Source organism: Haplochromis burtoni, unplaced genomic scaffold, assembly GCF_018398535.1.
Source record: "Haplochromis burtoni strain Fernald_Lab_line unplaced genomic scaffold, NCSU_Asbu1 Contig_569, whole genome shotgun sequence".
Classification (NCBI taxonomy): Eukaryota; Metazoa; Chordata; class Actinopteri; order Cichliformes; family Cichlidae; genus Haplochromis; species Haplochromis burtoni.
The window spans coordinates 171,159-186,588 of record NW_024582930.1 but is presented as its reverse complement, the minus strand read 5'-3'; the positions used below and the strand labels follow the sequence as shown (position 1 = coordinate 186,588).

General features: G+C 45.5%; 1 protein-coding gene across 2 annotated transcripts in view; it reads left to right on the top strand.

Moving 5' to 3' along the window:
- The window catches only part of zcchc2 (zinc finger, CCHC domain containing 2), a 23,906-nt gene extending 9,368 nt beyond the window's left edge, over positions 1 to 14,538 (top strand). Inside the window, exons 2-14 of one of the 2 annotated variants that reach the window (XM_005948059.3) lie at positions 144 to 264; positions 660 to 730; positions 1,874 to 1,945; positions 2,785 to 2,885; positions 4,692 to 4,795; positions 5,241 to 5,303; positions 5,938 to 5,992; positions 6,109 to 6,235; positions 6,913 to 6,980; positions 7,140 to 7,201; positions 8,282 to 8,374; positions 8,458 to 9,921; positions 11,151 to 14,538. In XM_005948059.3, the coding sequence (XP_005948121.1) occupies positions 144 to 264; positions 660 to 730; positions 1,874 to 1,945; positions 2,785 to 2,885; positions 4,692 to 4,795; positions 5,241 to 5,303; positions 5,938 to 5,992; positions 6,109 to 6,235; positions 6,913 to 6,980; positions 7,140 to 7,201; positions 8,282 to 8,374; positions 8,458 to 9,921; positions 11,151 to 11,212 (2,463 nt within the window). In that variant the 3' untranslated portion in view covers positions 11,213 to 14,538. Of the gene's footprint in view, positions 1 to 143; positions 265 to 659; positions 731 to 1,873; positions 1,946 to 2,784; positions 2,886 to 4,691; positions 4,796 to 5,240; positions 5,304 to 5,937; positions 5,993 to 6,108; positions 6,236 to 6,912; positions 6,981 to 7,139; positions 7,202 to 8,281; positions 8,375 to 8,451; positions 9,922 to 11,150 lie in introns of both variants that reach the window. The other variant, XM_005948058.3, reaches the window with a different exon arrangement.
- The last annotated feature ends 892 nt before the right edge of the window (positions 14,539 to 15,430 follow it).

Sequence of the window (15,430 nt, the reverse complement as noted above, 5' to 3'; positions counted from 1 at the left end):
CCCCCCAGCATTAGTAATTTGCACCCACAGTTGTTTATAAATGTCATAGGTAACTGTGACACTTGTGGAATGCAGTACTTTCTAAGTAGAGCTCAGCTTGCAGTGAATTATTATGTTTCTAACTTTGAGTGTTTGTTTTCCAGGAGCTGATGGGCCAGAAGGGAGATTACCTGGCCTCTCAAGGGCTTGGGCTAGGAGAGTGTCCAGCCTCCCATCCACCTTGCCAGAGCCGACGGTCCAGCCGCAGGGCAACACAGAGAGAAGGTGAATGGAAAGGGTGCACATACTGAACACGATGGCAATTATGTGCTGCAGGTCACTGCAGGTGCAGGTGCAACTGAGATCGTGGCAGCTTTGATGTGTGCCCTGAGTCAGTTTCACGAGTAGCTTTTTTTCTTTTTCTTTGCTGTAATCATTTCTAAGGCACTAATGGTTTTTGTTATGTTGGCACTTTGTACAGCCGCAGAGAAGCCAATACACATTTTTCTCTACTTGCTGATTTATTCATGGCAGGTGCTGAAGTGACCCTGATATTGTATGGGCTTAAATAATTCAACAGGCTTTCAGTAGACCTGCACTACTGTGTCTGAAGACGGTATTAGCTATGTTGCTGTTTTTATGGAAAAACGATATCATTAGTGTGTCCTCTGTTTGTGCAGCTGTGCATATCGAGGGAATTGTGCTTAGGGGCATCTGTCGGAAGAGAACGGACAAGGAATACAATTTTGAGGTAGGTAACCGCACACACGCACACTCGGGCACCGCTTCAGATCAGGTCAAGTCAAAGATGAGCTGTGATAAGTTACAAATCTGAATTTTTACTGTTAACCTTTGAGTAGCTTTGCATGATTGACAGTTCAAAATAAGAAGTCTGTTATTGCAATAAATTCTTTTTCCTGTCGTTGGCTTTTCCAAATACACGTGTATACAGGCAAAGGGTCACTGGTTGTTTTGCTAACTTGCTGCTTCTCAGGCGGGTCTGAACAAGTTTGTTTGCCCTCATATTCACCACATGTGATACAGTGACAGAAAGTTAAGGCTCCTCCTTCTTGTAGAAACGTTGTCTGTTCCTTTTTTGTTCGTATACCTGCTCAGTACCACGTACAGAAACTTGCTTTCTGCTCTGCCACCAACACCTGCAGCTGTGAACTTGATCATGCAAGAAAAATGCAGCTTTTACACGTGCCCCTATTGTCACACACACAGTTATGTGCCTATTATAACGCCCAGATAGTTTCCTGTATTTTCTTTACTTTGTTTGACCTACTTGGCCGTTGCGCTCAGAAAAATCCCGTTTTCAGTGGTGCATGGCGTGTCAGTGCCACAGCTGGTGACTTTATCCCTTGAGAAGTCTGTTTAGATCTTTATAGAACAAAGTAACCTGATTGTTGCTTGTGTGCAGAGAAATCATTAAACAATTGGAGAAGAGCCTAACTGTCCTGTTGGCTTTTCTAAGCTGTGACAGTAAAGCCAGCAGCTCTGTTTGGACTGGAAGGAGCTGCTGATGCATAAGACACAGACACTCTGACGTATCTTTGTAGTGCACTCACTCATAAACAGAACTTTAACTTTGAATTCTTTGCTATCTTTTTGACATGAGCAACTCCTGAGATTAGAAAAGATGTCACACCTCGATTTCTTAGCAGGAGAGTAAGCCAATCTTCCTTTTAACACAAGTTTTGTTTTTTCTTGTTTTATTTGAATGGTTTGTTTTTTCCACTTATGCTCACAGGTTGCTTTTTATTCAGTATTGTTGCCCTGCTTGGGTGTCTTCACGCCGTTACTGTGCGGTGAACTTCTAGTGCAGTCCCTCTGTGTGGTGTTTTTGGCACTTGTGGCTTTGCAGTGATGGAGTGTCCTGCTGCTGTTTCAGGTGAAGTGGTCCGACTCCTCTTTCAGCAAAGTGACCAAAACCCATTTTGAGCTGGAGAACTTCCTCCTGAAGGTAATCACAGCAGTAATATTAAAGCAGAAGAGCTGCAGAAGTATATGTAAAGAACTTTCAGTGTTGTTATATTCCTTTATTTGTTGAACTGTTATTTGTTTTAAAGATATATAATTAAGACTGTTTTCTGATTGTACAGAGGTTTCAGTCTGAGTGTGTCACTGTCACATGTGCAACTAGGTCTGTTTTGTTGTAAACGATGCAAAGACGTTGTGGCAAATGGACGAAGCTGTAGGTAACATTTAATCAGCACAGTTAAATGGCTCGCTGTCAGAACTTGAGCAGACACATCAGCAGAACAAAGTGACAGCAGTGTCATTAGTAAATCGGACTGATACACTGGTAGTTACTGATTATTTCTACACTGAGCACTCTCAGCAGTTTGTACTTCAAGCATTTACACAAATGTTTTTCTTGTGTAACATCTGCACACCAGCTCTGACGGTTGTATCCGGGGAACCTTGCTGAGGATACTGTGGAGTAGTTGTCATTGTCAATCGAACCACTTTCTTACCTCCATCAGTAACAGCTGTATGAGTCCAGATGCCAATTTCAAATGTTTGGCCAGTTTTTAAAAAAGAAGCATTTTCACAGTGGGAGGTTTCACTAAAGTTTATTCGTCGTCCTGTACGAAACTAATCTGTGCACAGGTGATCGGGATGTACCATCGTATATACATTATGTTAATACAGCTTCAGTCCACGCCATTGAACCCAAAGCTGGTTATTTAGCACAAAAAGGAAGTCGAGGTCTTGAAGACACATAATGAAAACTTGTATGTGCAGGCAATGCTTCAGTGCATCCCTCCTATTGTTCACCTTCCCTCTTCTTCTCTGCAGCTTCCGAAGGATCAGTGTACGGAGTCCTTTGAGAAGAGCATCTTGAGTCTTTTGAACCAGGGGGGCCAGTATGAGAGCAGGGAGGTGGAGAAGAACCTCAGGTAATTTACATCTAACCCACTTGTTCACCTGAAATCTTAAAAAGCTGCGGGACAAATTCTCCTTTTGACCTCTGGCTAGATGAGCCAGTTTCTGATGAGGAATATTTATTTTTGTGGCTAGCTTGTGTTCAGATGTTTCGGCTCCATCTTGTTTGGCGTTTTCTGACATTCACATATCTGATCACGTGGAAACACTGTGGACTGCAGCTTTGACCGAGGACTTGCCGCAGTCGCGACTGTGGTCATTTTGTTCTGTTATTCTGAGTTCTCCAAGGATAAGAGGTCACCATCTGTCTTGCTTTACCCAAAGACGTTGTTCAGCATCATTTCCTGTGTGTAAAAAACCTGACATGCATTCCTACTCCTCACTGTGCCGCAGTTTACTTCGAAAACAAGCAAGAAGCTTTGTGGCATTTTGAGGCGCTCAGTAGACTTGAATGGAAGGACCCCAGGTCAGTGAAGGAACACTGGATGAGATTCTCAGTGTCCTGCGGTTATTTATCTCAGGTGTGTGTGTGCATGTGTGGAGGGAAAATGTCACCAGAGATTAAGATGTAGTCACAATGTGATGAGGAGGGCAGACTGAGAAACAAAGGGCATGTTAGTGTCAGACTGTAATCCTCCTGTTTGACACTATTTTGCAAATCGAACAGCATCGTCTGTCTTTTCTTTATATATCAACACAGCCAGTTTAAAATGTAAACCAAAACAATTAGCTAACCATCGCTGTGTTATTTTGAAAGCTTGAGCTTAAAATAGCTGTGAACAAGCAGCTCCGTGGGAATTTTAAGTACCTTCGTTTCCGTCAGTGTGCTGTGTGTCAGTTATTGTTGCTGCTGCTACAAACCAGCAGGACAAACTGTAAAACATGACTTGGGGCTGTGTTTGGAACACCGTCACCCCCATCATGCCAGTACTGGAGGGTGGGGAAAGGAGCGGGGGCCCTTGACCCAGAAAACACAGCTAAACATGATATTCTGTCAAATGGGTCTGACCATTATCTGCAAAGCTTTGTAAGGGTCCCTGTAATACATGTCAGGCATGCTAAACAGGGCTGGTTTTCATTCTTGGCTGAATGGAGAGTCAACCCAGAGAGGTTTTTGTTGTTGTTTTCCCTTTCATTTCTGATAACACACACCCACACAGTGGGTGCGGCCTCTCCACCAGTTTCATTTAGTGTGAAGTGAGACTGTGGAGCGAGTGGGGAAACTGAAACCTATCTGCTTGGACTGTTTTTGTTTGCATCCAAAGTCCGGCCCACTGTCAGACTTTTGTCTTGTGTCTCATCTTGTATAAGGCGAGGCTTAACTAGTGCTGGAGCAAAGCTTTTTGCTTCACTGTTGGCTCCAGTTATGGGCCATTAAAACTTGCACAGTGCACGACAGGTTCAATGTTTATGGACTGGGGGGTTGGTACAGTCTTTACGAGAACGGGGGCACCCAGTGATTAGTGTGACTGTGTTAACCCTGGTACAGACTGTACCCAGCCTCTCCATGCACTCCCACAAATATGAAATTGATAAGCAGAAGAAAGTCCATGGATTTTTTTGTGAATTCTTCAAGCCTTTATGATCGTGTAATGTAACTGAAATATTGTCAGCTCCACCCTGTGCATGCAGGTTTTATGTCCTAGTGACTATTTCTATGATTAATCGTTTAGTGCTTCAAAATAAGTGCCAAACACGTTCTCAGAGGAGGAGTTTGTGTTCAGAGTAGTGGTGTCATTCTGAAGTCTAAGTTTAGGGTATTTGTTTTTGTTTGTTAATGAACAGCTTCACTCATGCCGTCTCTCTGCTCTCACCTGTAGAGAGAGGTTCCTGTCTGCGCCTCCGCTGTTCAGGCAGACCAGGAAGGTCTGCAGCTTCTTCAACTGTGATTCCAGTTACGCTGCTAAACCTACTTGTAGCAGATGTGAGTATAAGGCCAAGATGCTCATATTCATGTTAGATCGTGCAATTGTCTGAAAGCTCAGCTGTTAATGAAAGCTGCAGCATCATCCTGCAGAAGAGTCGGTGGTCTCACCTCCTCTCACTGAAACACGCATGTCCACCAACATAATGTCCTCTGGTCCTTTGTGAGGGAGCGCAGTCACAGTTCAGGTTCATGTATGGAGCCGTACAATAGCCGGAGAAAGCAACATGAACTGTTTTGTGTAATGTTGTATTTATTGATTTTACATTTTGAACCTCTCTGGCTTCCTGTTTAGTTCGTTTTCTCTATTTATGTAATGAAAGTAATAAAATGCTACAGATGTGCAGTTTTTGGTCTTGAGTGATCAGACATATGGAACAAAGTGGTTTTCATCACTTGTGCTTTAATTCCTGGGTTTTCACCTTTTTTGGGGTTTTTTGAACAGGCAACTGTCAGCTGGGCACAGCCTACCAGGGAGACTGCTCCGATGCCTCCAGTCAGGAGGAAGGTGAGAAGAAGCAGCTTTCAGGTCTTTTTTCTGGTTTTTCTTTTTTTGGGGGGGGGGGGTTGTTTTTCTATGATACTGGTGGCAGTGCAGCATGATGAGGGGAGGAGTGCATGGAAGTGTGTAAATCGCTGATTGAGAAGTGATTGTGGGCACTGACAAAACAAAGGCATGGCCAGCTAACCAGGCCTGCTGCCCGAGTCTTACTAGTGTTTATTTTTGGAGGTCAGTCGGAAAAGCTGAGTCTGTTTCAAATCCTCATATTTCACAGCTATATTTGCCCCATCATGTGCCACGGGCAGCAGTCAGCACGGCCTCGTCCTGCTCATACTTTATATAAAGCTTGTTAATCCTGGACGACTTTTATTTTTAAAGCCATTTACCTTACAGACACAGAGATGGGCTATCTCTTTCCAGCTGTAAAAAAATGATGTATTAAATGAAATTTGAGTCTTTGGTCCTACAGCCACTGCTAACAGTACACATGAATCGCTTCTCCTTTGTCAGAATGTGCTTCACCCTAGTTGTGCTCACATTTGTCATTTGATGGGTAATAATGTGTGAATTGTAATGAACAATGAGTTGGATGAGCGCCTCCATCATTGACTTTTTCTTGTTTAAACCCTGTGAAATCTAGAGTCGTATCTACAGGGACACAAGAAAAAGCACGGGTCCAAGAGTCCATGCCAGCTGTGAGTATGATCTCTGCTTCACCGCTGTTTTTGTCTCCAGAATTGAAAAAAACTGTTGGTGAAGCAGAAAAAAGCTGCACGTAAACGTATTAACCAAAAGCACGTGTTCCTCTCAGCGGTCTGTCGGGTGCCAAAGGCTCCCAGGTGGACCCTCGCAGGGGAGGACACGCCACAGAGCTCAATGGGCCTGCAGAGAGGAGGAAGAAGAGCTGCGCACCGCGAAGCAGCCAGGAAGCCGAGCAGGTCGGGTTATTTGCCAGTCTGTCTTTGTCTTGCGTATACAGAAACCTGTTTTGATTAAAGAAGTTCTTACTCGTGCTCAGCAGTACTTCAGCGTGCCACTGAGGCACACAGCAGTCACATGATTGCTAACACTGGCACGAGTGTTGTAGAAATGGTAGCTTGCTGTGCTGCAATCTGCTCCGTTTGTGCAGCAGGTAAGCTCCTCGCTGCACCAGCCGCTGTCAGGAGCAGCTCCTTTACATGAATGCAGCTCGGTTCAGTCCTGTGAGTAAAGCTCAGAGCACAGTGAGCACCATTTCACCAACACTGTTAATCATTATGGGCTGCAGACGTTTGAAGGCCACTATGATTGCATTAACCCAGCTGCTCCTGTGTCTGTGATTGGACGTGCCATGTGAAGGGGAGTGCTCTGTGCTATCTCGCTAACATGCTCAAACACTGAGAGGTGGAGGACAGTCTGCTGACAAAGCACATGCTTCATCTCACTCATAACCCGTTTATTTCAGAGCCCTGGATGGGATTGACTCCTCAGAATCCTTCTCTGTGTAGTATTCGTGTAAATTGGTAGGGATCCCCTAATACGCTGCTAGCTGAACAGCTGAAAGTGATTAATGGCGAATCGAGTCATTCCAGGGGAGCTGTGAGCTGCATGTTAATGACTCCTCGCTTTCTTACAGCACCAGGACACGGACAAGAGAAGCCACCCAGCCACCAAAACCAAGAGCAGAGTGCTGCCCACAGAAGGGTACGTCTGCTTCACGAGCTAAGAGGCTCCACGTTTACCCTGTGTGACACGTTTGAGCAGTCATTAGACTCCGGCTCTGTCAGTCTGTGCGTTAGTGTACAGTGTGCTGCATCTGTGTTAACATGAACGCTCTGGTCCCCCGTGTGCTCCTGTTTTCAGGGAGAAGGTGAAGTGCAAGTCCTTTGTGTCCAACGGGTGTTTGGTGGCAGCCCCGAGGAAAGGTAAGCGTCTGTAGCAGGAGGCAGTGTACTTCAACAGGACGGTGCTTTGTTGAATGCTTTTGAAGCAGCTCCTTTAAGCTCCCAAGTCCATCAGAGCAGTGTTGCCAACTTAGCGACCTTATTTCTTTTCTAAAAAGCGACTTTTGTTGGTGTTATTAGTCAGACTTATGACCGCTTTTTGACGTGAAAGCACGTATCGCTGTTCCTCTCAACAAGCAGCGTGCCGCCCGTGCCAAAGCGCTCACAGGCGGCGGTCATTCTCACGTAGCAGTCGCCCACAGCTGCAGTTGGAGCAGGAGATGCTGACCCCTACGCGCCCAAACTGCAAATGAATCGCGCAGGAGCGAAGCAGCTGCTCCCGCACTGACTGTAACGCAGTCAGTACTTTTTGTGGATCAGAAGGTTTAAAACGACTTAAACACACACAGTAACTCTGCCAGAGTGCCTGTTTCAGGTCACTTTTGCCAGTACCAAGCCTGGATGGAGGAGGTGGAACCGTGACATTAAAAAAACAATAATTTTTAAAAGAATTTCATTTGTAGTTCTAAATATATTCTAAATGCATTTAGGGTGTTTTTGTTTTTTTTTTAACATAAGCATGACCAGTTATGCAAATTAGGTGATGACCTCATTTAGCGACTTTTAGGACAGCCAATAGCTGTTTTCCTTACTGACGAGTTGGCAACACTGTATCAGAGGCCGTCCCTCTCTGGCATGTGCAGGCTTGTCTCGCTGTGGTGCGCACCGGGAATGTAAACACATGGTATTGCTGTAGCAATGATACTGCGATGTAACACCTTTATGTTGCCTAGTAATTTTTCTGTATTATCATGTGACATGACCCTAGTGGCTGCTTGCATGGTATGGTATTCGTAGACAGTAAATGACTAAGAATAACGCCGTCTCTTACAGGCTGGAGTTCCTCATGAATTGCAGCTGAAGCGGAGTCAGTCACTAGTTTAATAAACTCATCAGTAATCTTGTCGTATCGTAAAGGACACGTTAACAATCGTGCTGTGTTTCCTGTTGCATACACAGTAGATGGGCGCTGGTTGGCTTTGACACACGTTGTTGTTGCAGATGGCGGTTCATCGTCAGAAAGCTGCAGCTCCCCATCCAGCCCACAGCACCAAGGACCAGAGAGCCTGGAAAGTGAGGATGAACACAACAAAGGTAAAACTATCACACATGCCCTTTTTCTAAATACAGCCACTGTAAAGATAAGCGATGACATTGCTGTCCTCTGTCAGATACAGATAGCCCCTGTGACGAGCTCTGTAAAGGACCAGGCTCTGACATGTTCTTCACCGGCCAGACTGACTCTGCTGTGCTGGCGGAGGCCTCCTTTAGCAGCCTGGAGGGGAGAGCAGACTTCCCCCATATTTCCTTCATGCATAATGTGAGCTACATACTCCCCAACGGAGCTGCGGATGCTGGGCTCCCATTGGGTTCACTTCCTGGCCAGAGCATGGTTCCAGAGGGAAAGCCCTCACCAGGGCCGCTAATGATTCCGATGCCCACACTGCCTCCAGCCGTCTCTGGAATTGTGGACGACCCGGAGAAGAGGGATGTTGTCCAAACCTTTGGGATTCCACCTACTGGACTGCATCCTGCAGGAACTTCTGCCATGCAGCCCTTGATCCAGGGCTTCAAAACTGCTTTGTCTCACAGCCAGGGCGGCACTGACGGAGCGCCGGGGAGTGGATCTTCACCTGCTGCACCGCAGGTTTCACACCAGGGTCCAATCAGACCCGTCAGCGTCATGTCTTCTCCAATACTAACCTGCCAAGACCCAGCCAACATCAGCCCGGGCCTGGCCTCTTCTCTACCACATGTGGAGACATCGCAAAGTAAGCGCCCAGGCTTACCGTCTGCCCTGCCTTCTCCCTACACCCTGCCCCCTGTCCCAATGCCATCTCTGGGGGCACCCGTGGTCCCTGCTCCATCCCCTGGACAAGTACAAGCTGCTGTTCCACCAGCTGTGCCCACGCACACCCCTGGACCTGCCCCGAGCTCTAGCCCAGCACTTACACACAGCACGGCACACAGCGACTCTACATCCTACAGTAACAGCAGTGCTTCCACTGGAAGCACCCCGGTCGCTCCTGGTAGCCCTCTCACTCTCCAGCAGCCAGCAGCACCGCAGCAGCTGCCAATGGGCTGCGGGACGTGTGGCTGTCACAATAACTGCGGCAGCCGAAGCAGCAGTGTGAGCGTCGCCTCGGGTCAGACGCCTTTATTCTTCCCTGGCCACCAGATGGCAGCAGCGCACCAGATGTTCAGTGTTCCTCCGCCGCTCTTCCAGATCACAAGCCTGTGCAATAGCAGCTACCTCACCCAGGCTCACCCTCCTCACCAGGCCAACGGACCCACCTCCCTGCCCCCTTACTTCCCCAGTGCTGCTCCAGCACATCCATCCCCTTACCTTAACACTCACGCCCAAAGTCATGCAGAGGTACCATCGCACATGCTGGCCACGCAGGCTACAGCAGTGGTAGCCGCCGCCAGCTACAGCCTCCAGCAGCCGATGGCTCCAAACACTTCGTTCTGCCACCATGTCTACCAGCATGTGTACCCTCCCCTGGGGATGCTGCCTCCCTCTCTGTTGGGGGGAGGTGGCGTCAATAAGAAGAACGGGAACGTGTCCTGTTATAACTGCGGTGTGAGCGGCCACTTTGCTCACGAATGCAACCAGCCCTCCATTGACTCCACACAACAAGGTAACAGCGACACCCAACACTCAGCAAAGACTAGAAGGCAGCGCTGATCCTCCACATGAAGTATATTTGTAGCGGTCTTTACTCAGCTGTGCATGGTTCACAACATGCGCTTTCAGATATGGCAGAAGAATCTGCGTCGCTCACATTATTGTAGTGAGATGCAGCATGTGTGCAACACCGCAGTGTCACCTCCTACGTTAAAATCAAAGTAATAGCTGAATACAAACAAGTACAGTTATCAGCCATAAAAGGCTGATGGCGGCATGGACGCCAAAGTTTGTGTACGAGAATGAGGCGGCGTGGGATTTCTCACTGATACTGTGCGTCCAAGTTCAAATCTCAGTGACCTTGACCTCAAGATCAAAGGTCAGGTTTTCTGAAGGTACTTTGAACACAAACGAGGCAGTGTAGGGTTTTTATCTGCACTTTTGCTTGACGTTTCCACAGAAACAGTTTGGTTAGGACAGGCTGATGGCACCTAGGGCTGCAACTAAAGATTATTTTGGTAGTCGACTAACCTCCACTTCCTGTGGGTAAACCTCGCGTTCTCTGCCCACTTATGAATATCGCCCCGTCGTGTCTTCCCACGGAAAATTAATGACTCAGGGAACGCATGAATTTAAAAATGATCAAATGTATTTTTACCGTTACTCAACAGGACCATCAAAATAAATGAAAGCATCAACATGGACCCATTCAGAGTTACAGCTCCAGGGTGCCGGTGTTTGACATGCTCGTGCGCTGCAGTGATGCTGTTGTGGAGTGAAAGCATTGAACTTTGTTTTCTGTGACACGCTTCCATCCTCCTGTGTTGCCGTTAGCGCTGCTGTGTTCTTCTGCATTAGTGCGTCTGCAGTCTTGGCAGGTGATGCAGGCGATACTGCCCGCACAGCTTGCTGTAGTGTGTTGCACATTCACGCTGTATTGGTATAAATCGCACTACTGTGTACAAATGTATAATCTTCAGTATTACCAGCTCACACTTCATGGCTGTGATGGGTTTTACAGTTGCAGTTGTCCTTCCTCACAGGTAATGTAGTGCACAAAATAAGTGTGTGTGGGTTTGTCGAACCACAGTCATAACACAAACCTGAAGCGCGGGCCGTGAAATAGCAGCGTTTTCCTTTTCTCTGTTTGTTCTTCAGCAAACACGCTCGGCATCACTGAACACTGGTGTCATGTAGTCGTGCTGTGATGAACCACTGCGAGCTGATGTTTGTGTGTCACAGGTGGGTTCCGGTTAAAGTACGCACCGTCCCACATCTCAGACGGCCCTGACAACGCTGACTGAAGAGCACGAGGAGGATGGAGGAAGTTCCTGCGACCTCGTTTCCATGGCGGCAGCCTCTTCCCTGGGAGCTGTTTGTGAGCAGCGTGATTAAGCTTCTGTGTTCGCCACCGCATCCTCTGAACAGGACCGACCTGCCAAGGGCTCCGTGGACAAAGCCCGAGTACTCGTGCCTGGAAGAAACCTTCATCCCGTGGGGATTACTCATTGCACACGCAAACTGTCCATGTGACTCGAAGCCCCACCCCCTTTCAGTTGGTTTTTGATATTTTTGCACTGAGGGTCAGAAATGATTAACTTATTAATTCTTAGGAAGTGAAAGCTATTTTGAGGATATTTAGTTTTAACATTAAGCGGAGCCTTCGGTCTCGACTGGGAGCTTCTTAAACACTTCTTTGTAAGAGCGTATTTATGCCTTTTCTTAACTGTTCACGATTTTATTGTACAGCAGTTTTCAAAGACTACGAATCAAAGATGGATTTTGTTTTCAATTTTGCTGTAAGGTTTTTGAATGTATGTTTAAAGAGGAAGCTGATTCAGAGTGGACGGATCTCACGCATTTTTGCCACTTGGTGTGTTTTTAGTTGAAGGGTAATTGCTGCTGCTTTGTAATTTAATTTTCTTATTGTTTTCCATTTTTTAAAAGTTATCTTTTTTGGTCAGATGCACTATAGAGAAGCAGGAGCCACTACAACATTGTGCACCGGATACACGTTCACATTTTATTGGTGTTCATTTGAAATCTGCATGAATTGGCCAACTGATCAGCATTTTGTGTAAAACGTCGTTTCAGGTGTAGAACCAATTTTGATGGCTAACCGTGGAAAAAGTTGAAGCGACATACTGTAGAAATAAAACAGATTCCAGGTAATGAGTCAGACCAGTTCTGTTCCAGGCAGCACGTTTGGTCCTCACCATGTTGCTCTGATTTATTTATTTTTCTCTTTAACAAAACCTTAAACCTTAGTAGCTGTTTCCTTTTAGCGTCCATGCTCGGAGTGTGCATCAAACTGAGACGTGCTGGCTCGTCGTGTCAGAAAGGCAAACGTGTTCAGTTTACTTCATATCCAAGCCCCCTCCAACATTTTGCATTAGTTAGTATTAAAGTTTAGGCCACTTGCATTGTTGGGAAACATCCTTTTCTCTGCTGTAACCATGTTCACGTTTGGCCAACTTTAGCTACCCTGTGTTGCCCAAACATGGTCGAGCAGCAGAAGTGTTGCCTCGGGCCCCTCCTCCAGCGTTACCTGGGCCGGTGTATTTACAGCAACTACTGGTCTGAGGGGGTCCAGTTTGATAGTTTGGCCTGTTGGAATCGTCATTGACCCGGGAAGCTCCAGACCAATTATCAGTGGAGTGTTTGAAAGGCAAAACTCGTCTTCTTTCAACCAAAGTTAGCCTTTAATTTGATCTACTAACTGGCAAAGTGTCATACAGCGTTCCCACGAAGCGTTCGTGCTGTGGGCAGAAGCTGTAACATGGAAACTGACTTGTAGAGCACAGACTGGGTGGGTCCAGCCTCTGACAGTTACAGGCTGAACTCAACGCTGTCACAGACGACACCTGACACTTTCTGGATTCAACTGAATCAGTTGAAAAGCTCTACGGTCTTGATTTCTGAATATTTTAAGGTGGACTTTAGAGTTATTTTGATGTGGAAAAGCAGAACAGCAGATTTAAAGCGATAAATATTCTCCTGAGGTTTTTGTGACGCAGTTTAAAGAAGGCAAGGTGTGAATATGGAGCCCCAAAGTGGTTGAGAGTACATCAATTAATTGTTGATCATGTAGAATATAAGTGTAATTAAAGGTGGCTTAATTCATAACCCAATGTTAAGAGTTTTTAAGGAGGATCTAAGATTTTTCTAATCTGTTTTTAGTTCATAATGGAATTTGTCTGTCGCTGTTCCCTTATGTTTTAGGTGATAACTACAACTATGCCACTACAACCCTGTGGCATAGACTGTGTACACAATGGGCCCACCCACTGTGATATCACCCACTGTGATATCACCCACTGTGATATCACCCACTGTGATATCACCCACTGGTTAGTGATGTTTGTTACCGGGCCTCAAACTGGCAGGTGAGGAGAATCTGTGACACGTCACAACTCGATAAGCATAGTGGTCGCCCCCTGATGGCCACTGAGAATAATACTGCACGTTTAAGGCACTGGCTTCACTTTTCACATCAGTCTTTACTGTTCCAAGCAAACTGCTGCCCACATTAGTCAGTCAGCACAGCTTAGAGTAACTAATGCTGAATCTAGCTGCTAGTGTAATATTCCTGCGCAGCGCTAACGACTTGGATAAGGTTTTAATCTAGTTTTCTGTTTAGCTAACATTAGCTTATTAACCAGTGACGTCTGAAGCCTTTTGAGCAGCCATTCAGAAGCTTGGCAGCTTAACTGAGCAGCACGAGTTGCCTTGTAAAACAAACTTGGTTATAAATAATCAGAGGAGGCTGTTCCCACATTTCTCTTGAATGTCTTCAGCACTATTGCTGTTCTTGCTCCAAGCAGCTAGCTGGCTATAGTTGAAAGCAGGTGACGAGCTTGCTTTGACACACTTATATTAGAATTTTAAATGCAGTTTGACAAAAACATAATTCCCACCTCTTCTTTGGGTTCCATATGTAACATTTATTTAAGCGATTAAGCTGTCAGTACAAAATAGATGAGATCAGTTCGAGAACACTCGTCGCTAACACAAATGTAGGATTGTTTTATTTATTAATGAAGACGTTGAAGTTTCTGGTCGCCATTTGATGCACTCAGGCTGTTCATTGGTTGTTTTCAGAGCTTTGTGGATATGGTGCTTGTTTTTGTGCCGCGTCTGTCCTCCATCATTGCTCAGCCTGCTGTCAGTGCATTAGTTGATCTATGCATACATGTTTGGATCCCCCCCAGATGTTTTAAATTGAGTGACAAGAGAAGCAAGTGGTGGAGACGACAAGATATTTCATGTAAAACTGCTAAAGAGATGCACAAAAACAAACAAAACTGTAGATGGGCTTTATTGATGTTTCCCTTTGAAGTTCTTCCTTTTCATTCAAGGCTTGACGATCCCACTGCTCTGGATCACAAGCAGTGAGAAGATGTGGATGAAGAAGAGGGGATTCATGTGTGTACATACTGAGGACACCAAATAAACCCAAGTTTCATTTTATTGACCTTTGAATGGTTAGAAAAATGCTGTACTGTTGATCAATGTTTACTGTACTCTTTGATATCTACACACCAGAAAGGTCAAATATTTCTAGAGTGGAATTTGGATTTTATGCAAATTGTTCCTGTTTTTTTCTGTAATTAAAAGCAATAAATAAAAATAAAACGTGTCCGTCTGTGCTTTAGATTTGGCTGCAGCCTGTATTTTGCTGTGCACATTAAGATGCACCGTTTAGATTCCTGGTTGGGTAAACGACCAGCCATGAAAACCAGATATTATCAAGATCAACTCCAGCTTTTACTGTGACATGACGAGATTACCCTGACATCTGCAATCAGTCTCTTTGTGGTTAAACATACAGCTTTGTCAACATTTTAGCTTCTATACAGCTAACTAGCTCGATAGTTTGAAAGTAGCAGTGAATGCTAGCAGACTAACTCTGTTAAACCTCAAGGAAGAGGTGGACTGTTGTCTTTAAGAAGCTTTAGTTGGTAAGCAAAAAGTTGCTGGTTTGATTCCAGCTAGCAGCACAAATTACTTTTGGGATTCATCAGGAAGGAACAGTGCCAAATCAGGCACAGGGAACGCCTAAACACTTCTATACATTCAATTTCTAGACCTGGAAACTATGCCCATCTTTTATATACAGTCTTAATGACCTTGTAGTACCATATCACCCTATTAGAGCACTTGGCTCTCGCTCTGCAGGCCTACTTGTTGTTCCTAGAGTATTTAAAAGTAGAATGGGAGGCAGAGCCTTCAGTTTTCAGGCCCCTCTTCTGTGGAACCAGCTTCCAGTTTGGATTCAGGAGACAGACACTATCTCTACTTTCAAGATTAGGCTTCAAACTTTCCTTTTTGCTAAAGCATATAGTTAGGGCTGGACCAGGTGACCCTGAATCCTCCCTTAGTTATGCTGCAATAGGTGTAGGCTGCCGGGGATTCCCATGATGCATTAGACATGTACGTTCGTTTAACTGATGCATTTGTATGTCTCCGTCTCTCAGTTAATTGTAGTATGTTTATTTTTTTCTTTTGCAATAAACAGACAG